Source organism: Barbatula barbatula (genome assembly GCF_947034865.1).
Source record: "Barbatula barbatula genome assembly, chromosome: 2".
Classification (NCBI taxonomy): Eukaryota; Metazoa; Chordata; class Actinopteri; order Cypriniformes; family Nemacheilidae; genus Barbatula; species Barbatula barbatula.
In genome coordinates, this window is record NC_136767.1 from 20,578,772 (window position 1) to 20,606,316 (window position 27,545).

Below are 27,545 nucleotides of genomic sequence, written 5' to 3' on the forward strand. Positions count from 1 at the left end.
CACGCTTTCTACTGGTTGAGTGCTTTGTTTTATGAATGCAAATATGATTTTTGTGCATGAATTTAATCTTTCTCTGCCCTGCTTCTTTTCTCTCCAGCGGCGGTATTGAAATATGAAAACAACGTTATGAACATTAGACAGTTCAACTGCTCTCCTCACCCATACTGGTTACCCAACTTTATGGATGTGTTTACGTGGTCTCTGCCCTTCGTGGGAGAGAAAGGTAAGCGAGAACCTCAGACCTGGAGATTTTCATGGACTGTGATGTACCCAAAAACAGATGCTGGTATTTGACGGCTTATGTAGAGGGAAACAAGAAGGGCTTGTTGACATGTCTTTGTTTCCCTCGGTAAGAAGAATGCAGGAAAAGTCAAACCCGAAGCGTCGTGCTCACAGATTCGTGCTCTTGTGTTCAAAGGCACCTTTATGAAATGATTAACCTTTTCTTTTCTACATAAGTTTTACATGTAATTGTGAGAACATGTATGGGAAGATTATCAGATCTACTAATGCAGGTCGTTCTGTATTCACAGTGACAGAGATGTTGGTAAATGTGCTTAACATCTGCTCTGATGATGAACTCATGTCAGAGGGAGATGACTTGTGTGAAGGTTAGTGTGAACACTTACACTCATGTTGGGTTTACATGTTTTATTAGGACTGCGCTTTTCAAGGTTCCTGTTGGTTCACATTTAATGAATTTAAAGCTGTAGAATGGGCTGACAGTTGGTGTGTGTGTTTGTGTGTCTAGTGAACATCAGTGTAGACAGACATCAGAAGTGTCCAGCTGTCAATCTGGCTGTCTGAGATTCTCTCCCTGGAGGTCTGATGTCTGTTCATGCCGCCCCATGATACTCCTCCAGACAACCTGTTTTGAACTGAATATTTCTCAATACATAAACTGTATATGCCATTAAATAGATATCATTATGGTGTCACTTTAAAACACAGATACAGGTGTTAGTATTTTTGCATGCACACTCAATTACATTTGTCATTGAAAGGCAGTCAGATGCATAAGATGCTTAACACATTGGTTTATATCAATGGTGCCAATGGCCAAATTCTCAGCATCTCAAATGTTTGTGGGTCAAAGGTCCGGTAGGGTGACAGTGATGCTGGCTTTGTGTTGCAGGTGGAGTTCCAGCTGTCCGTAAGGAGGTGATTAGAAATAAGATTCGTGCCATTGGGAAAATGGCCAGAGTTTTCTCCGTGCTCAGGTCAGTCTGCACACTCATTTCATTGTCACAAAACTTTCTGTGTCATTTTGCTTTATGTCTGGTCCTTACGGAAGCTGTAAAGTGCCGAACAAAACAACAAATCTAAAAGCCAAAAAACGAATCCCAAATCACAATTACAAATCTGAATACACATTAACAAACCATAAAGCGCAACAACAATTCCGGAAACAAAATAACAAATCAGAAAACACAACGACAAGTCAGAAAACACAACGACAATTCGGTCAAACCGGACAAGGTAGGTCTTTTGTGTGACCGGGGTAGTTACTGCTGATTGGACGGAATTTGTAATTGTGATTTGTTGTTTTGTTTGGCACTTTACGGCTTCCGTAGGTCCTTACAATTACAAGTGCAAACTGAAACCAGAATCTTCTTCACCAACCACCTGCAGTACAGACACTAAAGGCTTTAAAATAACCTCATGTTCTTTTTGTATGTAATTGGGTAAACAGGACTTTATTTAAGAGATGTTTGTTCACATTTTGTTTGTGTATAAAGCAGGCAAAGCTTCGGGGAAGTTTCGTTTAAATGCCACACACACAGAGCTTGCTTTCCTCCATTAGGATTAATGAGCTGCAGTCAGTGAGTCATCGTGTGGAGTAGCAATCTAATTATATTAGACATTATTTCAGATGAACAATGCCATAGATAATGGAGGAACAGAGGACAGTCTTTTGTCTCTGGTGTTCTGTGTAATATTCAGATTAGGTCAGGAATGCAGCAGAGTTTCAAATTACCATATGTTTTCACTTTCTTTCCCACTCCATACTAACTGATCATGTGCTTTATGTGATATTTGTTTTATACACTTCTGTGTGTGGATCACAGGGAAGAGAGCGAGAGCGTGCTGACCCTCAAAGGGCTCACCCCAACTGGAACACTACCACTAGGAGTATTATCTGGAGGCAAGCAGACTTTACAGCATGGTAAGTGGTGCATGTTTGTGGTTTGGTACGTTGCATGAGGATTTGCTGATGCACGTTTTCAGTCGTGCTGCATCCTTGAGTATCTGAATGCTAGAGCGTACTGTGTCATCATAATGTGACACATGTAGACGCCCAGCGCTACGCTCATCACACAAGGCAGGATAGAATGAGTTGCTGATGATGTCCTTTATCTTTCTCCCTCATGCTGAGCCTCATCAGTACTTGTAGAAGCAGATATCAGCAAGGGCTGAGGTGTCGCCATCATCAAGCAGGCCTTTCTGGGCTGGATCTTAACGGCTACTTGTTTAACTTTTGAGCCACTTTAAAATCGCAGGAAAATTGGCCTGGTCAGATCATTCTTGCTGCTAATATACTGTAAATGGGGGAATCTCATTAACACATGTCCACCTCCAAATCAAAAAATAAATTATATTTTCCATTCAGATGAGGCCTAATTTCAGGACAATTAGCGTGGATTTTTTCCATCAGATAGAATCCATTAGGATTTTTTGCATTGTGACATTATTTCCATGACTTTGCATAGTTATTTCCCACCTAAATTCTTATTACCATAATGCATCTGTAATTTCCATGTTCTACATTAGGGATTTTTCATTAGATTCTCATTACTGTAATATTTTGTTGCAGTACATTTACATTTAGTAATTTAGCAGACGCTTTCATCCAAAAGCGAGTTCAGGGAGCAATAAAGCAATGTCTAACGGGAGCAAAAATACAATAGTTGCCAATAAAAAGTTACTAGTTTCAACAAAAGCCAGAACAATACCTGTCCATCGAAAGAGATGTTCAGTAAAAATACAGTAAAAAACGGTATTTTCTTAAATCAGCATAAATATCAGGCATGACAACATAAATAGGCTTGATTTTCTGCTTTTTTTTATTTATTTTAGTTATAACATACAACAACATTTAACCACTCATAAAGAAATCAACCTAGCAGCGCTTATTATAATTCTTGCCCTGTAACACCGATTACATCCTTCAGTCCTCCTACAAACTCTTTAATGTTTACACTGTTTATTTACTTATGGGCTTTACAAAGCCCCACCCCTCTAGGCTCATTACAAGCAAGGTGATTTAGCCACCTGCTCTGCAGAGTGATCTGAGAGCCAATCAGAGGCCGGCATTAGAGCAGCATCATGACTCTAGATTGACATCTCCTCTCTGAGTGGGCGAGACCGTTGGGTTATTAAGGTCGATTGCGTTTAGAACTTTGTGCGGGTGTGATGTGATGGACAGAGAGAGGAAAATCAAAGGAAGCAGTGGGTGGATGTCACTTTTTGAAGTACATATAGGAAACTTAGTGACCTTTAAGAGACCAGCTTCATTGTTGGTGTGGGTTGGCTTCCAGCCAGCCAGACCTGAAGAACTGAGAGGAATGTTAAAGAATCTGAGAAGCTACTGGGCTGATCAGAAGACCCCTTGTGGTGAAAATCCATTTCTTAACCTTGTTTATGTGACGTTTTAATATACTTTAAGACAAATCATGTGATGGAGGCAGGGCTAATTTTCATATTCATGTGGCTGCATGTAATTTAATAAGATGAGGTGAAGAGTTACATTCTAACAATTTTAAGGCATGAAAAATGATTTTCACAGGAAAATGTTAAAATATGTAATTTTAATTGTCAACGATTTGTTTTAAGAGATAAAATGATTTACCATATGGGGACTTTAATACCAAGCCTTTTTGAAATATCTCTTATGAAGCCCCTCATATACTCATATCCATGTTTCTTACGATTTGAAAAAATGGGAAAGTGTAAATGAAATGTGTATGTTATGTTACTTATTTAGATAAATATTATTCTAGAAAATATAGCAGAAAATTCTTTATTTAAAAAATTATATATATAAATATATACATATATATATATATATATATATACATATGCTGTGGTGGCCGGAGAAAATCACAGTCCCTGATCTAGAGCCCCATCCTACGACTACGAGAGTGATATTGCGTTTATACAACAGTTCGATGGTACACGTGTGTAGATAAATCGGAAACAACATTAGAGTGTCTTTAAACCTCGCTTTTTGAAGAAAATGGGAACTACATTTCTTTTAAATTTGCGCTGTATTGCTTCAGTAAAGTTATTAGTGAGAAATAATGAGACAGGGTGTGCATGTGTAAATCCCACTGCTGCAATTTCCATAGTTTTTTGTTAATGTAAACATGCGTTTGTTTACTGTAGCAAGTTGACAATTGCGTGATTGAAACCCTCTCATCCTGCGCTGTGATTTTAAATAAATTGTTAAGAGACACTGCCAACGTTTAGTTTCAATTTCATAAGAGCGTGTTCCTATTATCATGCCATGCTTCCAAAATCGCCTACTTCCATACTATAAAGTAGGCAAAAATAAGTATGAGTCACGAATAGTATTTGCGAAACCTCAGTATGCAAAAAACATTATGCGAGAAATACCCAAATTGTCTACTGCTTCCGCCAATATTCATGAGTGTGGATCGGATGGACACTTCTCTATCCCATTATGCCACGGGAGTTGATCAACAGTCAAATATCAAAAGTATATTAAATAAAAATTATAATGGTTTAGTGGCAAAGTGATACAAACAGTCAATGAATCGGTTCCTGTGGTGATAGAAGCGGTTCCTGTGGTGATATTGGTGGAATATTGCCTGGTTCAATGGCCAATCAGATTCAAGAACCAGAAAGAACTGTTGTATAAAAATACATTGATTGGTTTCTTTTCATAAGCTTGAACAAGGCTCCTAATATATCTGAATAAATCTATATATCTACTTTTGAATTTCTGTGACTGATCTCTGCTCTTAATGTGTATTCTGCCTTTTAATTCTTTAACTACTAATATTACTACATTACTATAGTGTTTGTGTGGGGTAATGTGCATTGGGTGTAACCTTACTGATATAACCTTTCTCTCCATTCATTTTGGGCTACTTCCTGCTGCTCTTGCTAATACAGCCGCCATAGAAGCAAAGGAGGGTCGAGGTATGCGCGCCTTTTGTGGGCAAAGCAGCCCTGTGTGTCACATCCCACCCCATACTGTACTCTTTTCCCCGTGTCTTTTGTGTTCATTTGCATTCACTTCAGCATCTCTTTTTTTGTGTGTCAGACTAGTAACAGAAAATCTGCATTCTTGCACTACCATCTTTTTTTTATTGTAATGAAAGCAACATAACAAAAGGGGTCCTCCCTTTTCAAAGCCATTTGTTTCCTTAACAAAATCTTTTTCGAAAATAGCCTGCAGCCAACACTTTTAATGATAATGGATGCATCCAGACACTCGAAGGCATCAAAAAGGGAATGAGCTCCTGCGCAGTTTCCAACTCTGCTCCGTCTTTTTAATTTGCTGTCGCCTGTTGACCGGAGGGGTTAGCTGGTTAGTCCCGGGCCCCGGCTAGAGCTCGCTAATTCCCATGCTGCAATCTGATTGGTGGAGAGGCCAAGACCTCACTCTGCCGTGTATTTTCAGATTTTAATCTTGTTGTTACTGTGCTTTCCTAAGACTGTTTGTTCCTGTTCACGCGTAACACTCTTGCCTGAGGCCTCTCACCCGCTGCTGTAATGCATTGTGACTCTGAACTATTGTGTAGACACACGCACTCGGGCATAGAATGTTAAGTGTGCCAGAGCAAGACACTCTTGCTGTTAAGTCACTGACCTGATTTCGAAGTTTTATACCAGTCTATACCTGTTATACAATATAATAAAATCCTGCAAGTTTAGCAGAATGCTACATCTCCATTTTTCTTTTACATGGTAGTGAATGGGCATCTTGTGTTTGCTCAATCAACTGAATTCTCCTTGGCAGTGGCTCTGTGTTTTTTTTAATGCAAGTGGACATAATAAGCCTGCTGGTTGTGCAAGAATCAGCTTTTGTGTGTTTGCTTGTTATTTGTTTGAATATGGGTTTCAGTTTTAGCATTTTCTCTTTCCTGGAGATATAAAAAATATATATGTGTGAGACATTCCATTTTTATATACTTTTAAATACTTATTTATTTTACTTTAGTTTGTTACGAATATATTTTAAGGTATACCTTTTTTTATTAACTTGCAGCCAAATTTGGCAGGTGCGGCACACCGTTTGGCAGCTGTCTGGAAGTTGCTTGCTTATTACAGTCATTGCTGCCCTCTTTTTACTCTGTATTTCCTGTTCCTTTAGACCATTGATTGTTTTGACTGTCATGTCATCTTTTTTATTAATGTTGTTTTATTTTCCATGGCAGTAGTACTAATTTACTGGACACACAGTATGACATGAGGTTGTCATATGCAGTTCACCTAAAAATGAAAATCTGTCATCATTTACTCACCCTCGAGTTCTTCCAAACCTGTATACATTTCTTTGTTCCGATGAAGATATTTGGAAAATGCTTGTGACCAAACAGTTTTTGGCCACCATTGACTTACCAGGTAGTCGAAAGTGCCCCAGAACTATTTGCTGTCCTACATACTTCAAAATATATTCTTTTGTGTTCAACAGAACATAGACATTTATAAACTACCTTTTCCTGTTATGGTAGTCAGCGGTGGCCAAGAACGGTTTGGTTACAAGCATTCTTCCAAATATCTTTCTCTGTGTTCATCAGAACAAAGAATTAATAGATTTGAAATAACTTGAGGGTTAGTAAACGGAGACAGAATTTTCATTTTTGGGTGAACTGTTCCTTTAATGTCTCCAGAAATGTCCGTAAGACATGCATTTTTTAAAAGTTTGTTAATAATCCGATAATTAAATGAGTCGATTTTCTTCCCGGTAGCCATCCAAGGGTTCTCTCCTACACGGAAGATCCGCAACTTCGAAGAAGCCCGTGGTCTGGACCGAATAAATGAAAGGATGCCTCCTCGGAAGGACGGCCAGCAACCCGACGGTACTGCAGTCAACGCCGTCAACGAGAAAAACGGCACGGATGGGAGCGCGTAAGGGGAGATTTGGCACTTTTCCTCTCCTCCGTATCATCTTCTCTTTCTCTGCCACGTTCTCCATGACAGTCTACTCAACTGCCCGATCCTGCAGATGAGGTCCTGGGATGTGGAGAAGAATCATTCCACTAAGAGAGAGAGACAATTAATTTACAACTACAAACATGATATTTTATTTATTACATGACGTGTATTAAATGTATTTGATAGCAACATGTTAAAGACGAACATTCGAAAGTGTGCAAATGAATCACAATGTGTCAACTTTTAAACTGCAATGACAGTACGTTTTGTAATTTGAGGTAAGACGTATGGGTTTCAGATGCTGACTAGATCTATTTAATCCCATTTTTCTAATATTGTATGTCATCATGTATTTGGAAAGGGATTTATGACTTAATATACGGATATACTGATTTGTGTCATTAAATAAGGCTGTACGGGATTTAGAAGGGAAATCTACAAAAGTAAAACTAAACACTGTAATTTTATTTTTTCATCTCTTCAATTATGACGATTCAAGATTGAGACATGACAATAATAGCTGATTTGAGTTAAACGTGTTTGTTTCTACAGTCAAAACTAGCATTTGTATTTGTTTTCGTAAAACAGCACATGGGTTTTACCTGGTGAAAGACCACATGTAAGTAGACATGACAGCACTTCGACATAAAATTTGTGTTTGTGAAAAACTAGACTGATGAAAGCCCTATCATGCATTCAACTTTTGAAAACCACTGCAAGTTTGGCATTTTTAAAGCAATCTCTTGACAGATTTCTAGAGACGATTTCTTATTTTCTGCCACACAACCTTTTTGCTATATTTAGTGAAAAGATGAAGAATGAGTTCTTTACTTAATGCATCATAAAGTCGCATTTGTTAATAGGCTATCTGCTAGCATGTCTTTAAGCTCACAACACCGCATATGACAGCCAATGTGGGACGTTTTTGGAAACTTGAAATTGTTTGATCAACTTGATCAGATGCCAAAGTCTAATGCAGCACCGAACGAGACGCTGCGAACGTCTTATACGGGGATGTAAACTGTCCATTTAACGTATTTCACAGAGATGGAGAGCACGGGGTAAACTGCCATTGGTTGTTCACACAGACCATAATTTTGTATCTGGATTGTGCTTGAGACATTAACAAAGTATGTTGAACTTTATATCTGTTTAACAAAATGGTTTCAGTTGTAACACTACTGAGGTATGGGGGTCGGGTGGCGGCTGGTTTTACGATTTACAGAAGGTTGTGCTATGCCGCCACCTTCTGTTAAATGGAAGAACTGCGTATTTTAGGAAAGTAGGAACGAATAGCATAAAGCATCACATGCAATGTCTATTTATTTGACCAAACAACAGTCTGATTTTTAAAGCAGATCATGTTTGCCAGGTTGTTGAATGTCTGATGGTATATGCACACAAGCAAGCACACAATTTGCAGGGTCATCCCCACATGCCGGATTTCTAGAGTGATTTTAAATGTCAGGTGTAGAAGTTTTTCACAAAAGTTTTAGATTTTTAATGACTTTATGTGGGTTATTTAGAACAAGTTTTTTTGCTTGACGGATTTGAAAATGTGATTTTTAATTTCTTGAAAGGCAAATTCAAATCCAGTAACGTGACCAATTTGTTAATGCTCATTGACAGTCACATCTTTAGATGTTTTTGTACTCACGGCTTTTAACAGAGTGAAGATGTGACTACAGTGCAGCCTACCAACATTTCCCTAAGTTTGTGTGCATTTTGAAAGATCGAATCGATGCAGTGTCTAATGTCTCTAAAGGGGACATTTATGTACACTATAAATGCCAGTTATCTAGATGTCACAAATGATGTTACATTTATTTGCATGTATTCCAACTGGAAGTCAAATAAAATGTGGTGTACTGAGATTAATTCGCTGATCAGAGATCGTACAGTTTTTTTCTAATGGTGTAAGAGATTGTGTGGTCTATGGACATTTTTAGAGGTGGATCAGATCTCAAAATTCCTTTATGTTCTAGTCATATTTTTGTTTGCGTTCTGCTCTGTTTTCTTTCTAAAATAAGAGTCTTAGGGCCTTGACAGACTCCAAGGCTCAGTTCCTCTGTCAGAATGTATAGAAATTCATGCACAATCATGTAATACTTAATCAAATATTGGGATTTAATTGAGCTGTCTTTTTGCTGAACACATGTAATGCAAAGCTACCATTGATGTTTGATATTATGTGGTATCATTTTAGAAAAAAAACGAACGGAATATTCAAGACCACACAGTTGGTCATATTTTTCTTTTGAAAAGAAGCTGAATGTAATTTAAGCTGCATATGTGTATGTGTGTGTGTGTGTGTAATTTACAATAGTATTGCATTTGTAAGTTTTAATAAATAATACAATCACAACAGTTTTCGTATTAATCTTTGTAAACATTTTATTATGATGATGTGAAATGAAAGTGTATTCGTTACAAAGGAATGCTTTGTTCATATTGCTATAAAATAAAATCACGTTGACTTTTTATAGACATAAAACATTTATTTAAGGTTGACTTTACAGTTGGCCACGAGATGTCACAAGGAATAAACTCTGAAAAGTGTAATAGGACCTTTTATATTGCTGGCAGATCATAAAATGCATTATCATCTAAAAGGAAGGCTCATTTACAGAAAACTGCACATATTTACATACATAAACACACATTAACTGCCTTCGCACCATTAAGTATAATAAGGACACTGTAAAACATATTGTTTACAGACAATACAGACAATTGTTTTCCTGAAGAGGTCACTAAACCTCTGTGTGTCTGTTTCAAACACTTGTAATGTTTACTGCAGGTTTTGCAATGACTGACCATCCCATAGTGCTTGTGCAGTTGTTGACAGTTGTTGGACATCACACAATTGGAGGAGGGGGTCTGAGAGCCTAAGAATGAAAAAAGGTAAAATCTTTAATGCCAGAAAAATATACAAAATCTTGTGTCAGCCACGTAGTGCTTTGAACGAGATTGGTGGAGTGAGCTGTTGGTTGCAATTTGCAATCTCACCGCAAGATGCTGCAAAATGTCATACACATTTAAAACATATTGGAGTTTAATGTGTTACCTGTCGTGCTGTTCTGAAGTCATTATGTAGAGCTTTGGACTGGACAGGGGGAGCTGGAGGAGGAGCTTTAGGCTTGATTACCTAGAAAAGATGTAAATACAATGCTGTTACGGTCAAATTTCTCATTGACTAAAGATTATTTTAAAAGACCCTTTGCTTTTTGTGGCAATGCATTTCCTACTGAAACAGAAGTTTGGGTGGGACATTTCTTAGAAAATGTAGATTCTATAACACGATTACATTTTGGACCATCTAGAGCGTATTTTCATTGTCATGTGACTTGAATGTTTGTTCACCTATGATGTAGAAAGAATTTAACGTTCATAATACACCTAAATATGAATGACTTCAAAGCTAACACGCATTAAATAAAATCCACAAAAGTTTTGAGCATGTTTTTAAATTCATTTTAATGTGCTTGCTTATACATTACCGGGGAAGGTTTCTGGAGGGGCGTGATCGGTCTCTGTTGCCTGAAGTCAGGAATGTCAACTACATGAGTTTTCCCTTGGCTTCGAAGTCTATTGTAAAAAAACAACAACATTAATGTTATTTTTTTGATTGACTTTTCCCAATGTGTAGGAGTTGGTGTTACTGTACTCATACCCAGGTGGTTGTGATCCTCTCTGTCTCCGTTTTAACAGGAAGATGCCTAGTCCAATAAAAAGAATCCCAGCAACGACGCAGACAATCACGGCAATGGCTATACTTACACCTGAGAGTGTCAAGAATACAGGTCAGTGTAAAACATCTGCACTTATGTCGGCCTAATTTGAATGCAGTAGCTGTAGTTTTACCTTGAGACAGACCACCACTCTCTGTTTGTGTATCACAGTCTGGTGGCAGCCATCCAGGCTCACATCTGCACTGCAGTTTGTGATCACACACCTGAAACATATTCACTTACGCTTAGACTTATGCTTGTAACACAGAAAGTTACACCAGTACTTATATTGACAATATCGAAAACACATAAAAGCACAAAATTGTAAAGGAACGTTATATTAGAAGACTTTAAATAGCCATAACTCAAACGGAAATCTGAAATTAAAAACTTATTCTGATGCATTTCATTGATTCATACAAATATCAGATATGCAACATTCATCTGCAGAAAAAATTAAGAGACCATTTCAAATTTGAATTTAAGTAGAATTTTAGATGTAATCAATCCTCAGGAGGGACATAAAGTCATCCAACAGCAATGTGAAAGACAGACAGCATGACAAGACGTGAAACCTGTGATATCATTTTGGTTATCATAAAAAATATTTGTTCATGGAAAGAAACAAAGATGGACAAATATGATCATTTTACATAAACACATACCTATAAATAGTAAATTCCGAAAAATGGAAAATGGTCTCTGAAATGGTTTCTATTTTTTTTTCTGTGGCTGTATTTCAGAATACTACATACATACATAATTTATTTTATACATTTATACAATATTTTAACAAATGTATGACACGTGAACTACCTGAAAAGGAAGAACTTGGGTATCAGTATGCCTAAATACAGTATAATGTGAAAAACCAAGTTCTCTGCTTTTATGTTTGCACATTTACTTTATTACAAATAGTGTAATGAGAAATATGCTAATTTAATTGTACTACACAAAGTATACATTTTAAAGTTAACACAAAGCAATTTATCTGAATTCTGAATGGGAAGCCTCTGAGCTTAAGAAGTTTAGGCCTATTTCTCAAAATATTTGTGGGAAAAGGTTAAGTGAATGTTTAAAATTAGCATATTTAGAGTATTACCCCATGTCCTTTGCACTTGGCTGAACAGTTGGTTGCTTTGTAAGCTGTCTCTAAATCAACACACTCATTCTGGCTGCAAACCTGAGATAAGGGAAACATGGACAGAAATAATATGCTTGATGCTTGAATTACAAGCTTTCAATTGTAAATAAATATACATTCCAAGGTCTGCAATTCACCGGCAGTAGGACTGTGAAGAATCTTGTGTGAAATAGATCCAGTGTGCATCTTAAAATCAATCTTACCTTCCCCTCCCCGCATTTGGTGCCAGTGTCGACTTGGCCGTAATCTTCTTCAGGATTACTGTAGAAAGTGGCTTTACATTGTTTGAATTGTACAAGCCTTCCGTAATTGGGACTTCCATTTCCGTTTTCACAGAATAGTTTTCCACACATCACATCTCTGAAGGAGAATTATAGATCATCGATTTTTTTAATGAATGTTTGAACATAAATAATATCTTCATTAACAAATGGAAAGATGTACATGAAGTCTTACTGTTTCTGGCATGCAATAAATTTATCACCGGCGATACGCTTGCAGAAGGCATAGTACAGTCCTCTTGTGTTTTGATTAAAGCAGAATTGTTGAGCCAAATCGGCAGCTTTATTGTAGAAAAACCCACAATACGTTAACCAAAAAACAAACAGAATATTTCAGTGCAGGACTGATGTACTGGCATACTCACTTGGACCCCACATTTTAATGCATTGATCTTCTCTTAACGGGCACTGGCCATTGTAGCAGTAGCCGTTTCCATTCTTGCAAAGGAGTCCATTGACTGTAAAGACGTCTTCAGGACATTCAGCTGATTTTCCGGTGCAGTACTCCTGCATATCGCACTCATCGTTTTTAGGACGACACACATGTGATGGTGACATGATCTGATGGCAAGAAATAAATAAAGTATATGTTTAACTTTATGCAATACATGGATTCTTTTAAATAACTTCAACTTCTTTGAAACCTACCTTACACTTATCACAACACTCCCCTGCTGCACATTGTGAGCCCTCTGACAGTTTGCAGGTGGTTGCATTGCAGCATGGATTTGTACACTCCTATTGCAAAGTATTGGATTAGTTGTCTTAAAAATATAAGAATAGTTTAGTTTTGTCAACACATTGCATACCCATGATAAATCAAACGTTTTAGGAAAGTAGTTCACTTGTTAAAGCATGCAATGAATAAAAGAACACAAGGGCTCAGTAAAGCATGCTGCGGGCATTGTGTCCTTGATTTCAAATATGTGCATGTATACACACATCTGCAGCAATATTACATGCATTCCATCTCTAAATGCTGGATTTCCCAATTCAGATAGCTGCCAGAATTCAGATATTGCTTTTTGAATAAATGGGGTAATAAAAATCTCAATAAATTTACCGTCAAAGAATGTAAGCTGTAAACATTCCTGTCAGTATTTGCCTGTACTTTAGAATTATTTTCTGCCAGAATGTTACTATTGTACTTTTACTGAACTAACCATTTTATGTCCAAAATAAAACATGTAATTATTAGAGCAGTGGTTCTCAAAAAGGGGGGACCCAAGAGGGATTAAGGGGGGCCATAGATTTGATGGCATTTTATGCTATATAGAAATTTATCATAAATTTTATGCAATGAAACATCAGAGAAATAAGACCACCAACCAAAATAATTAATGTTCCTGCATTGTGTAACTGAATATGTTTTTAAATGCTGAATGAATTGAATGCAAAGTTTAATTAAATAAGTCTTCATTTGGGGGACCACAAAACAGTGCACCCTACACAAAGGGGACCCTGCAATGAAAAAGTTTGAGAACCACTGGTTTAGAGTATTCATTGTTTTCCATATCATTCTGAAACAGCATTTTTTCATTTTGGGTCATAGAACAATGTTAACAAAGTAAGGAAAGTCTACTTCTATAATGTAAAACAGTAAAAAAATATTTCCATAGAAATCCATAGCTGTTCATATCACTCAGATTTTATGAACCTCAGTTTACCTGAACTGTTCCACAATCACATTCTTCTCGCGTCTCCACAAAGCCATTTCCACACACAGCAGGCTGAATCAAATCTTTAGCTTTAGGCACATTCAGAAGACATTCTGGGTTTTTGGTGTTTAAGAACTGCTCGTAGCTACCAGTACTGCAGCTGCTGAAATGCTCAGGGATGTTATAGCTGTAGAGAGATGAAATATGAAATGATATTAACAGTCTTTTTATGCCTTTGTTGTGATAGGACAGTAGAGAACTGACAGGAAAGCTTTTGGGTGGAGAAAGGGGGGCGAGATAGGATCGGCTAAGGACCAACTTGAGCACATGGGCTATCTATATCAGTGCCCTAACCATGAGGTCAAATATTAATATATATAATAATGGCAATTTGTACAGTATTTGCTTCTTCTTTTTTTTACTTTTTAAAAACGTAAGTTCATGAGAACTCTCGGAAGGATTGGGGTGTTGTTTGTCTCAAGAGAATATGATGCCCTCTTAGAAAAGGAAGAAAATGCTTCAGAGTCAGGAAGACAGCCAGCATCTCTAAATAGTTTATGTGGAGACTGGATAAATGGAGGTCCCATTCACTATTCTGCCCTTGTGAGTGCCCCCCAAATGGACAACGACGCGTCCGTCGTTATGACACCCATATGTACCCCTTGAACCAGAAAGGGTGGGTGTCTCCACTGACGCAGCGTCAACACTGTTTCTGATGTCACCTGCACCCTTCTGCGGGAGTGTTTTAAGGGGTCCAGTCTCAGCGAAGCTACACAGCGCTGGAACTCTCTCATAAACAGTATGCCTGGTAGAATGACTATCAATGCAGATGCCATCAGCGCCAAAAGTCTGTGGCATGTGTGAAAAGGAACGATGTGTCCCTTCTGGAACACGGCCAGACACTGAGAACATTTTTCCACTCTTTCCTCTGACAGCCGCCCCCTGAACGCCACTGAATCCAGTGATAGACCCAGATATGTTATTGATTTTGTGGGAATTAAAACACTCTTCTCAGTGTTTAGTTGTAAACCCAGTTTTTGTAGGTGCTACAGCAGCATCACTGTATGCTCTCTTACTTTTAGCTCTGACTGAGCTACCACCAGCCAGTCGTCTATGTCTGTACTGAGACGGATGCCTCTCTCTCTGAGTGATGTCAGAGCTGCTTCTGTACATTTGACAAACACCCTCGGACCGAGGGACAACCCGAAAGGGAGAACTAAATACTCGTATGCCACCACCTGGAATGCAAACCTCAGGTATTTCCTCTGGGGTGGATTCATCTTTATATGAAAATACACGCCCGTCAGGTCGATGGACGTGAACCAATCGCCCCGGGCGCAACAATTTTAGGAGTGAAGCGTGAGTGAGCATTCTGAACTTGTATTTCCTTAGAAATGTGTTCAGTGTGTGTAAATCCAATATTGGGCAGAGAGCGTGAGTCCCTTTCTTCGGGATTAGGAAGTATCTCGAGTAAAAGCCACTGTGGCTTTTCTCGGATGGAACCACTCTTTTCACTCTTCTTTCTTGTAGTACACTTTTTAATTCTCCCTGTACACGAGAATGAGTAATTCCCTTGAACTGCGAGGGGCATGAGGCGAACTGCAGTCTGTAGCCGTTCTGTATTGTTCTCAATACCCAACGGGACAATGTGCATTCTCGGCGACAGCCTATTTTCAGTGTATTGGCGCCCACTTGTGAGTGAATCGGGAATGAGCGCGTAGTCTGTACTGCGCATGCACGAGCACTCTGCGCTTGAAAAGAGTTTAAATCGCTCACCATCCTTCAGATGCACACATCCTGCAGATCAGCACCAAGAAGCTTGATCGAGGAGGCGGCGCACTCTGTCGAGTGCTTCGGGTGTAAATGCGCAGCGACTAATGGCTAATGACTAATGACCCTGCTTCTCTATTTCCTTCAGGTCAGAGAACAGATCTCCCCTGTATGGGCACCTTTCCCGTGAAGGGTTTATCCCTTGTAAGGAAAAATTGTAAGGAGCTGTCTCGCTACCCGTTTCGCTCACGGCAGTCTTTTCCCCACAAAAAGTGACTTTGTAGTCTCCACTACCACAGTCTGCCACGAAACATCAAGCTTCTCCGCAGCGTATTTGCACACATCCTGCAGATCAACACCAAGAAGCGGAGAGGATTCTGCCTCGCCGAGGGGTTGCGCAGATTGAGGAGGGGGGAGGAAGAAGGAATCTTTGTACCCCTCTTCGTCGGAGAGAAGAAAGTCTGATTGTCCCTTGTCCTCAAAGTCGAGAAAATCCTCCTCCTTCTCGTCGTCTGTACTCGGCACATTAGGGAGGAGAGCGCAAGCATCGAGCTGTTCACCCCAGGATAGAGTCGCCTTGGCGAAGCAGGAAAGTGGACATGAAGGGATGCTCGAGGGGATGAGGGGATCCTGGAGGCTCTTTAGAGTAAAGTGTGCACAGTGATAGCAGGAGCCGGGAGCATTTTGGGCATGTTTCAGCCAAAGACATGAGGAGCAGACCTGGCGTGTGTCTTTCCCTGAGATCTTTTTTCCCGTGAAAGTTGCCCCTCGCTAGCCATAGCAGAATGCATTGCTGCAGCCATAGTGGTGTGCTAGAAATCCTGCAATTGGCTGGAGAACAAATTGGAGGATTTTAGATGAAGAGTGGTGTGGTAACCAGCAGATCGTATACTCATCAAACCAGCAACAGGCGTAGATGGTCCCCGAAGAAAAAACGCTTCAGGTGTGAAGCGAGAAAAGGTTTTTGAATGACGCTGTGTTACACTATTTATACTACGCAGGTAGCCACTCCTCAGACAAGAGCGTCATGTCTGCCAGCCAATAGGGGCCGGCGTAATATAATAACATTTCTGAGAAATAGGGGGAAGGGGCGTATCCCCATAGTGAGACACCAAAACGTATGCTTGAAAGAGAAGAATGCTTGATTGGAACCAATCAGCTCCACTGTGTATTCATTCATTCATTCATTGATTTTCTTCCGCTCTGCCGGGGGGACACCGAGGCGTTCCCAGGCCAGCCGGGAGACATAGTCCCACCAGCGTGTCCTAGGTCTTCCCCGGGGTCTCCTCCTGGTCGGACGGGCCCGGAACACCTTCCGGGGAAGGCGTCCAGTAGGCATCCGGAACAGATGCCCAAGCCACCTCAGCCGACCCCTCTCGATGTGGAGGAGCACTGGCTCTACTGCGAGCTCCTCCCAGTTGACCGAGCTTCTTACCCTATCTCTAAGGGATCGCCCAGCCACCCTGCGGAGGAAGCTCATTTCGGCCGCCTGTATCCGGGATCTTGTTCTTTCGGTCATGACCCAAAGCTCACGACCATAGGTGAGAGTAAGAACGTAGATTGCCCGGTAAATCGAGAGCTTCGCCTTGCGGCTCAGCTCTTTCAGAAGCTGCACCGATCCGTCTGTCAATCTCCCGTTCCGTCCTTCCCTCACTCGTGAACAAGACCCCAAGATACAAGGCAGGAACTCTCCACCAACCTTAAGTGGGCAAGCCACCCTTTTCCGACTGAGGACCATGGCCTCGGATTTGGAGGTACTGATTTTCATTCCAGCCGCTTCTCACTCGGCTGTAAACCGTCCCAGTGCATGCTGAAGGTCCAGGTTTGAAGGGGCCAACACGACAACATCATCCGCAAAGAGCAGAGACGAGATCGTGTGGTCCCCAAACCTGACACCCTCCGGCTCCTGGCTGCGCCTAGAAATTCTGTCCATAAAAATTACAAACAGAACCGGTGACAAAGGGCAGCCCTGCCGGAGTCCGGCATGCACTGGGAACAAGTCCGATTTACTGCCGGCAATGCGAATCAAGCTCCTGCTTCGGTCGTACAGGGACCTGACAGCCCTTAGCAAAGGACCCCGGACCCCATACTCCCGAAGCACCCTCCACAGGATGCCGCGAGGGACACAGTCGAATGCCTTCTCCAAATCCACAAAACACATGTGGATTGGTTGGGCAAACTCCCATGAACCCTCCAGCACCCTGTAGAGGGTGTAGAGCTGGTCCAGCGTTCCACGGCCAGGACGAAAACCACACTGTTCCTCCTGAATCCAAGGTTCTACTATCGGCCGTATTCTCCTTTCCAGTACTCTGGCATAGACTTTCCCGGGGAGGCTGAGAAGTGTGATCCCCCTGTAGTTGGAACACACCCTCCGGTCTCCCTTCTTAAAAAGAGGGACCACCACCCCGGTTTGCCATCCCAGAGGCACTGTCCCCAACCGCCACGCGATGCTGCAGAGGCGTGTCAGCCAAGACAGCCCCACAACATCCAGCGACTTGAGGTAATCAGGGAGAATCTCATCCACCCCCGGTGCCTTGCCACCGAGGAATTTCTTGACTACCTCAGTGACTTCGGCCTGGGTGATGGAAGAGTCCACCTCTGAGTCCTCAGCCTCTGCTTCCTCAATGGAAGACATGACGGAGGGATTAAGGAGATCCTCGAAGTACTCCTTCCACCATCCGACGACATCCCCAGTTGAGGTCAACAGCTGCCCACCTACACTGTAAACAGCGTTGGTAGGGCACTGTTTCCCTCTCCTGAGGCGCCGGACGGTTTGCCAGAATCTCTTCTAGGCCAGTCGATAGTCCTTCTCCATGGCCTCACCAAACTCCTCCCAGGGCCGAGTTTTTGCCTCCACAACCACCCGGGCAGCAGTCCGCTTGGCCTGCCGGTACAAGTCAGCTGCCTCAGGAGTCCCACAAGCCAACCAGGCCCGATAGGACTCCTTCTTCAGCTTGATGGTTTCCCTTACTTCCGGTGTCCACCACCGGGTTCGGGGATTGCCACCTCGACAACCACCGGAGACCTTACGGCCACAGCTCTGAACGGCTGCTTCGACAATGGAGGTGGAGAACATGGTCCACTCGGACTCAATATCTCCAGCCTCCCTCGGGATCCGGTTGAAGCTCTGCCGGAGGTGGGAGTTAAAGATCTCTCTGACAGGAGACTCGGCCAGACGTTCCCAGCAGACCCTTACAGTACGTTTGGGTCTGCCGAGTCTGTCCAGCTTCCTCTCTTGCCATCGGATCCAACTCACCACCAGGTGGTGATCAGTTGACTGCTCCGCCCCTCTCTAAACCCGAGTGTCCAAAACATACGGTCGCAGATCAGATGAAACGACCACAAAGTCGATCATCGACCTGCGGCCTAGGGTGTCCTGGTGCCACGTGTACTGATGGACACCCTTATGCTTGAACATGGTGTTCGTTATAGACAAACTGTGATAGCACTAAAGTCCAATAACTAAACACGGATCGGGTTCAGATCAGGGGGGCCGTTCCTCCCAATCACGCCCCTCCAGGTGTCACTGTCGTTACCCACATGGGCGTTGAAGTCCCCCAGTAGAACGACGGAGTCCCCAGTCGGAGCACTTTCCAGCACCCCTCCCAGAGACTCCAAGAAGGTCGGGTACTCTGCACTGCCTTTCGGCCCGTAAGCACAAACAACAGTGAGAGACCTATCCCCGACCCGTAGGCGCAGGGAGACGACCCTCTCGTTCACCGGGGTAAACTCCAACACATGGCGGGAGAGCTGGGGGGCTATAAGCAAACCCACACCAGCCCGCCGCCTCACACCATGGGCAACTCCAGAGTGGTGAAGTGTCCATCCTCTCTCGAGGAGTGTGGTTCTAGAGCCCAAGCCACGCGTAGAGGTGATCCCGACTATCTCTAGTCGGAACCTCTCAACCTCACGCACCATCTCAGGCTCCTTCCCCGCTAGCGAGGTGACATTCCACGTCCCTAGAGCTAGTTTCCGTGTCCAAGGATCGGGTTGTCGAGGCCCTCCTCTCCGACTGCCGCCCGATCCACTATGCACCGACTCCCTATGGTCCCTCTCGCACGTGGTGAGCCCACGGGAAGAACTGTGTAGTAGTTACTTTATTGGTTTAGACTTTAGGACTGCGCCACCTAGAGTTTAATGCCAGAACTTACTCTGTCATTTATCTGTTTTTGCAAATGAACTCTTCATACATTATAATGATGTGTAAATAGTAAAGAGCGAAGACAGATGGGATTGCCTTGATGAATTGTCACATATTTGACTTAATTTGCGTATACATAATGTAGTTAATGTGTTTGAATACATAATTTTAATAAGATGATTAAGTTGGAAAAATTTTAATATAAAATACCTGAGAGTCGGTGTCATAATGCAGCTGCTGTGAGAACAACTGCAAGTGTTGCTGTCATGATTCATGCCAAGATTGTGTCCCATCTCATGGGCTAGTGTGGCTCCCACTGGTATGGCCCTTGAATTGTGATCCTGTCAGTTCGGAAAGTAAAAATTAATGACAAAAAGTTTTTGTTTTAACCAAAAGTGTTGGCTTCAGAAATATTCTTTTCTGTATAGTGCAATCAAGTATTTAAATGTATTCAAAATTAACAGAATAAGGAAGTGTAGGATTGTTGTGGTGCTACATGTAAAATGTTCCTACACGTCTTCACTATTGTGAAATCTTTATTTTCTGTTCACTAATACTTTTGCAAACATTGCATTTACATGATTTGTGAAGTGATTTTGTTCCATGTTTATAACTTTTGAATTATTCAATAGGTTTTTTTCACCTGCACAATCCCTGTTGAAAGACCTCCGCATACAGTTGCAATAAAAGCTAGCCCCACAGTTGCTCCATCAAAGTCAATTGCACTGAGGGCCAAAAGAAATCGAGTTAATGATGTGTGATTATTCTCAAACAGATCGCAATAGCTAATTCAATAATATGTATGTAGTTAAAAATTATGGGACTGACCTGAGAAGTTGGGCGTTGTCATGGCGTTGTCTTTTAATGAGTTCACTGTTCCTCCATTTGCTGAAGCCATCCAAGGTTGTTCCAGAAACAGAGGAGACGGTTATCTTATCGCTGTCCGACCATACTTCTAAGCCAGTCAGAGCGACAAATGTGTGGATTTCCTTATATGCCTGCACACCCGATAGAAAGAGAATTTTATTTGTTTATACAAATTAAGTGTTTTTGTGATCAGTTATATTGTTGTGCTGGACTTTCAACTGTACAGTATGTTATCATTGACTCACATTGTTAATATAATTCATGATTTCAAATATCCTGCTTCTCAGCTTGTTGAGGTCTCTGTCCATTTTCACATACTATGGGAACATCAGTCACAGGATGTATTAGTCATAGGTTTCAAAATATTACACCACTTACTCAAACAGGACATTATGTCACATAATTTTTTAAAAAGGTTTGACGCAATTGGTTTGGCTCCAATGGTGTGTGCTTTCAGTTCTTACCTCTCTGTTGTCAGCCACAAGGAACAACTCAATGTATTTTTGTTGCTGAAACAAATTTGGCCCCTAATCAGAAATAAATAAATTGACAGAAAACAGAATATTTTAGTATCCTTCAGTACATTTTGCAGCATTTGTCCGACAAAAAAAGTCTCTCTCTCTCTGAAGTGTCCATCAAGACAAGTTCCCTTCAATATATAATGAAAAACATGTGACGCGAAATAATATACGCGGAATATTTCACAATTAAGATTAACAAAACGAAAGGGAAAAAACGGTGACAATAATCTGCTGAGTTTGGTTCAGTTTGTGAAGCAGTCATCTCCTATAAACAACACAACCACAAGTTCCCTTTCTATCGGTCTCTCGAAGTTGTGTCGAACCGACAGATGGGGTTCGCCCCTGAGAACCTATCATCTTCTGACTATTTTGAAAAGGCCAATGAAATTGGCGAATGACATTTGCCGAGCCGTCGAGATGAGGTGTCTCTTGCAACATCGGAGCGCGACCTGCTGGCATCAGACTCTGGCAATTCCCTGAAGCTCCCTCCCTCGGGAGGTCGAGCACAGGTGAGAGCAGTCGTCAAGATGTCAGCCATGCTCGCTCGGACCGCCGTGAGTGTCAGATTGCGGTGCACTGCAGCCCTGGCGCTCGCGGCTGGGTACTTCGCACATTGGGTCCGGGCGTGACTCCAAGCCGTGCCCGGCTCAAGTGCCAAATTTTACCGAGCTGCATAAGGAGTTCAGTAAGACCTGGAGCGCCCCCTTCGGTGCGCTTCCGTCTAGCTGACTTTATCGCCCTCTCTTCCCTCGGGGCGGGGAGGCATTTAGGGACTATGTCAATGCACCCTGGGTGGAGCATGCAGTCGCGGGTATTCGCAGACGGCGGCCAGTTGTCAGTTGTCGTCAGGAGTATTAGCTCCGAGGACCAAGTGTAGCTGGGCCCGTAAGGCGCAACTAGCAGCACTTGATACTCCCTTCCCAGACCTTGCACAGGACCTGCGCAATGAGGCTCACTGGGGGGAAGCATACTTCCGCTTGTCCCGCGGCCAGCTGCGCGCTAGGGCCTCCGTGTCGAGGGGGGGCCTCGTCCAGGGAGTGCCCAGCGGTACTGGGTGGTGTTCAGGGAGGCAACAGGTCCCCCTGTGCCCGCCCAAACCACACCCAAGCCGGCCCGCAGGGGGGGAGTCGTCACTTCCCACGAGGTGTCAACTGACGAGAGAGCGCTTGGCTGTCTGGTTCAGGACACCCGGTGGGCGTGTGACATGAAGGGGCCTTTCCACCTGCTGTCTCCACCAGGGGTGGAGTCGTTCCCTTCCCACGAGGTGTTAACTGACGAGAGAGCGCTTGGCTGTCTGACTTACGTGCCCAAAGTTCTGCCGCCCCCCTTTGGGAACTAGGTGGTGAACTTGCAAGCGCTCCCACACCGGGAGAAAGACCCAACCTGTACGTGGGGTGTCCAGTAAGCGCATTGCGCCTCTACTCGAACCACACGGAGGGCTTCAAGGCCCTGAGCAGCTCTTGTCTGTTATGGAGGTCAGCAACGGGAGTGCTGTCTCCGAGGATAGTTGTTGCGCTGGATCGCACACGCCGTCACTACGCCACAAGCTGAGTTATTACATATAGCTCTAACCGGACCTAGTGCCCCACACGTAGTAACCCCCCACTAGGGTGGTTCCGTCTGAGATGTCGTCATGAGGTGGTTCCCCGCGTCCCTCATGCCACAACACTAGCCGTCCACTGCAGCGATCGTGAGATGCTCTCAGGCTCCTCAGCACAAAAGGTGAATGAATGAGCACGCCGGCTCCCCTTTTATACCCGGATATCCGGGGGCGGAGCCCGGCATGCAAATTTCTTTCGCCAATTTCATTGGCCTTTTCAAAATAGTCAGAAGATGATAGGTTCTCAGGGGCGAACCGCATCTGTCGGTTCGACACAACGTCTCGTTCCCTCCATCAGGGAACAGAGGTTACATACGTAACCGAGACGTTCTATTTTACATGCAAGTGTGTACACGACTAGCTAAAATTAGGCTAGTTAACTTTGCAGTATTTAATGACGTATTTGACTCATATGACCACAATATTCCAGCAACTCAACAGCCTGTTCATTATCAAAATAAAATAGCCATTTTAATTATTATACGTGCTTTTTTTAAATATATGGACAACAGGTCAGCATGAACGTCAAATGAGGTTTGTTCCGGCAAAATTAAGTCGTGATGATAACTTGGTTATGTTATCATTGACTTACTTGTCAAGTCAAAGTTTACAGTATGCAGCCAACAATGTCCCGGATTCCCCTTATTCCTGCTATGTTAAACTGAATCCTTTTAAAACATTTGTGTGTTAGCATTTAGCAAAAAACTATCAAAATAAGATAATGAAAAATGTAAATGCAAACGTACTGATAAACGAGAGCGGGATTTGCTTAAGTGTGGGGGGACACCGTCCCCACTCTCATCCCAGCTAGTGTTGGTGACGCCACACACCGCAGGTTTATCATCATTTATGTCGGCATATTCGAAGACAGCGTGGTCGCCATCAGCGTTTTCAGATAAAGGCTCGATCAGAAACCTCTGCTCTGCTGTTTGGAAATAGCCTCTGTAAAGACAAGACCACAGTGGTTTTACTATGATCTGAAAGAAACAATTCACCCAAAAATTGTAATGTCTGTCTTTACTCACCCTTGAGTTTAATCGGTATAAATTTCTTTGTTCCGATGACAATATTTAGATATATCCAGTTCTTAGCCACAGTTGACTACCATTGTAATTTTTCCTACTATGGTAGTCAATGATGGCCAGGAACTGTTTGATAACAAGCATTCAACATCTTTCTCTGTGTTCATCAGAACAAACATATTTATTCAGATTTGGAACAATTCAAAGGCGAGTAAAAGATGACAGAATCTTTTGGTCATCATTTTCTGTGAACTGTTCCTTGGTTAAAGTATAAGAATACCAGAGGAATCAGCATAATTCCTTGTGGCACCACATTTTATTGTAACGTTCATCTATCTAGTAAAACAAGTTACACTGTAACTTCCTGAAATTTAATTCCGATAAAACACTGACACAATAAACTGTGATGTTTTGTGATGTAATGTAGCTGTGATGTAATAAAACATTTGTATCATTTACCGGAGTCCATCACAAGTGCTCATGCTGACTGTCGAGTCGCTATCATTCACAATTTTCCCATGGTAGTAACACAAATCCTGTGAAAGGAAAAGACAATGAAACCATCATCTTTCACAATATATCAGAATAATGATGTTTATCAGCTGTAGTCAAGATAATGGGCATAATAAAAGCAGATCCTTGTATATTGTATATATCTGTATATTACCAGATCCTCAGGTGTGGTTGTGACAAGAACCCCATCTTCAGTATAGTGGGTCTCACTGTAATCGTCTGTCAGTATATCACTGTCGATAAACACACATCAGTCACAGACAGCCAAAGATTTTGTGAAACGCACGTATTCTTGCATGTGACAATAAGGAAGTTTTTGGGTTGCAGCATTTGCATACTTAGCAAATCTGAGTATCATATGCTCTGAATTTATAAAAGAAAGAATGACTATAAGGAGAGATAAACTTACAAATTTTTCTGAAGATGCATTTCAATGTCTCTTCCACCCAGCGTCATAGCATATTGAACTGTGTCAGGTCTTGACTGCTGGGAACATAAATTAAATTCAGTTTAAATAAAAATAATATACACAGTAGAGAGAGAGAGAGAGAGAGAGAGAGAGAGAGAGAGAGAGAGAGAGAGAGAGAGAGAGAAAGAGAAAGAGAGAACTCACCGCTAAATCTCTTTTTTGCAGGTCATGTAACCTGACTGGTCGAACTACATCATAGACCCTTTTTCCATCGATCTCAGAAATGTGACCAGCTACAGTATAGCAGGTAAAGAACAGAGAGAAATTTACAGACACTGACTCACACAGTTTATCAAAGTGCAAAAATGCAATGAGACATTGATGAAAGTGCACCGGATGTACTTATCATTGTTATGCATGTTTCCATATTTTTAGGCACATTTATTAATTTAGTTGTCCTATAACCTTTCATATATACAATTTCTGTATTTGTGAGATGTATGCGCAACATAAACTGATATTTAGCTTTTGTGGAAATTGTGTCACTTAGTTTAACAAAACACATGAACAGCACATGATCTGTTTGTCTTACTGTGATTTGAAAAGGGTGCTGTTCTGTAAACTAAAACTTTAAAGTTAAATGTTAATCCAAGCCAAACAATAGCTCAACATGCCCTAGTTTCCTGCATCTGAAAGTTAAGATTAAAGAGATACAAATTGAAATGATTTACAATAATTAAAACTTCAGAAAATAATTAATGTTCTGAACTCCACCGGTCCAAGCATTTTCAATATGAGTTAGTGTGTAGCATGCATCAGTATAACAATAACACAGATTTACTCTCAGAACATTCACAATGACTTCGAAGAAAGGGGTGCTCATTGTTTTTCAACTGCCACATGGATTAAGCAACCCGGCTCTTAAGTGTTACCAGTGCTTCATTTCTTTCTTATTTACCATTATTTAAAAAGATTATTGAAAATGATTACACATAAAGAAAGATTGCTATGATCAAAAACGAAGAGAAGCGTTAAAATGGAAACGTTGCCTCCTTTTGATATGAGAAAAAATATGCTGAAATCTCACAAATGTCACCATTAGCTTTAACAAATTCATTTTACACATTCATACTCTCAATGTATTGTTTCTCTTTTATTTATCCCAGCCATTTTAAAAGAAATATCTGAGACTAAGTTAGATACGTAACAGCAACTTGTGTTCAGTAATATGCGTTCAATAAATGTAACCATCTTCAAATCTGATTCAGTCCAACAAACAAATTCTAAAACAAAATTTAAGTTATATTTATCATTTTACAATCTGCAACCATACTTAAGTTGCATTTTTAAATAGTAACGTTCCACTACAAAAAAATAACACTTTTGACTGTCAGTGCAGTGCAGTAATACTTTTAAAGGCAGTGCAGAGGTTAGTTGATCAGTCATTGTTAGGCGAGGCAACTGGTGTATCCAGTATCTTACCTGAGGGATCAAATGAAACGCTCAGAGTGAAGATCCACAACATGAGATGTTTTCCTGCCATTGTCACTGTGCAAAACAACTGTAAAAGAATGCCGTTGGTTAAAGTTTTGTAGATCACCTGGACTGTTGTTTAGGCCACACCTTAAGCAGGGCAGTCTAAGCTCTACACATGGACTTTCAGGAAATGAGACAGAGGTATAAAGTGTTTGTGACCTGTTAGAACACGCCCCTGAGAGTGTCAAGCGAAACAGGAAACATGCAGACAGCCTGTGACGTAATAATAGTTGCTTAGTGCTGTATGTCTTATGCAGAGAGTCATGAATGAGTTTTCAGTAACTTATTTGACTGGTGCAAAAACAGTGATTAAAAGCAGTGGTCATGTGCAGATTGGCTATATAGTTATAGATCTAATATTCCCCCCCACTGAACTATCTCCCATATTTTGCGTGTCTTTTAAATATTTTTTTTCACTCACTTAAAATAGTTACTTTAAATAACTTTTATTGTTAATTGACAACCAGCAGAAATTTTATTTTTACTTGTTTATTTTATTGTATTTATTTGAACAATCAAGCCAATCACACAGTTAAACCTCTTGCTGTGAATGGAATGGAAATTTTTGGAAGTGTAAAGACTTTTGTATTGGAGCCAAAGAAATCGCACAATGTACTGTGTGAAAAAAGTTTATTGTTTCTTATTAAATGCTTCCTAGATTACAATTTCTGTGGTTAGTACTATTTATTTTAAAAGAGAACAGCTACATTTCTTAGGAAACTGATATACATAATCAGATACAATTATGTCCACTTCTGCATTTATAAATACACTTAATGAGAAAGTGCATTTCAAAGCTTAGAAACCATTTGTATGCCATAGAATAAGCAAACATATCTGCCCTCACCTTTAAGAGAATATTTTAATTCCTGATGTTCTTCCTATGTAGACATACTTGCTATAAGGCATCCAGGAGTGGACATTGTTGTATAATCCAGTGAATTCTCATCATTCTCTGTCTTTTTCTTCAGTCTGAGAATTTTCACACATTTTGACAAGCCATAGGATACCAGACACGTGAGCCAGAACAGGGTTCAGACCCACTAAACTACATTCTTGACTCCGCTCTAAAACACAAGGTCGTATAAACAACAATAATGCAGTTGTTGTCCTTTTTCCTGAATCGTCAAACAGCGCTATTGTTCAGTTGGAATGGAGAAAGGCAGTGTCAGTTATGGCTTTATGCATCCCAAACTGAGCCTCTTCTCTCCTCATTTGCCTACT

The 27,545-nt window shown here is 41.3% G+C and overlaps 2 protein-coding genes across 4 annotated transcripts in view; one reads left to right on the forward strand and one right to left on the reverse strand.

Annotated features, from left to right (window-relative positions):
* Positions 1-9,612, forward strand: part of ppp3cca (protein phosphatase 3, catalytic subunit, gamma isozyme, a) — a 36,023-nt gene extending 26,411 nt beyond the window's left edge. Inside the window, exons 9-14 of one of the 2 annotated variants that reach the window (XM_079483706.1) lie at positions 98-223; positions 534-611; positions 1,136-1,220; positions 2,070-2,167; positions 5,140-5,166; positions 6,942-9,492. In XM_079483706.1, coding sequence (XP_079339832.1) covers positions 98-223; positions 534-611; positions 1,136-1,220; positions 2,070-2,167; positions 5,140-5,166; positions 6,942-7,105 — 578 coding nt within the window. In that variant the 3' untranslated portion in view covers positions 7,106-9,492. Of the gene's footprint in view, positions 1-97; positions 224-533; positions 612-1,135; positions 1,221-2,069; positions 2,168-5,139; positions 5,167-6,941 lie in introns of both variants that reach the window. The other variant, XM_079483707.1, reaches the window with a different exon arrangement.
* On the reverse strand, positions 9,501-26,414 carry adam28 (ADAM metallopeptidase domain 28). Of its 2 annotated transcripts, none has more exons than XM_079483687.1 (22): positions 26,268-26,414; positions 24,990-25,078; positions 24,786-24,859; positions 24,531-24,609; positions 24,323-24,399; positions 23,588-23,783; positions 21,185-21,247; positions 20,966-21,037; positions 20,682-20,851; positions 20,497-20,578; positions 20,064-20,194; positions 13,952-14,129; positions 12,933-13,022; positions 12,650-12,845; positions 12,460-12,565; positions 12,207-12,363; positions 11,962-12,042; positions 10,993-11,083; positions 10,802-10,910; positions 10,629-10,716; positions 10,196-10,276; positions 9,501-10,016 (listed from the first exon to the last, which is right to left on the reverse strand). In XM_079483687.1, the coding sequence occupies exons 1-22, from the start codon at positions 26,326-26,328 to the stop codon at positions 9,987-9,989; spliced, it is 2,301 nt and encodes a 766-aa protein (XP_079339813.1). In that variant the 5' UTR covers positions 26,329-26,414; the 3' UTR covers positions 9,501-9,986. The 2 variants fall into 2 exon arrangements, with proteins under 2 accessions (XP_079339813.1, XP_079339812.1); XM_079483686.1 differs by having other exon boundaries at positions 24,786-24,862.
* Between the last annotated feature and the right edge of the window lie 1,131 nt (positions 26,415-27,545).

Excerpts from the sequence above, each read along its gene's own strand:
- adam28 (XM_079483686.1), bottom strand. The coding sequence starts at position 26,328 with ATGGCAGGAAAACATCTCATGTTGTGGATCTTCACTCTGAGCGTTTCA. Across the intron at positions 25,079-26,267 it reads CGTTTCATTTGATCCCTCAG|CTGGTCACATTTCTGAGATC; the intron begins GTAAGATACTGG and ends GCTATACTGTAG. Across the intron at positions 21,248-23,587 it reads AATCCCGCTCTCGTTTATCA|GGGCCAAATTTGTTTCAGCA; the intron begins GTACGTTTGCAT and ends ATTTCTGATTAG.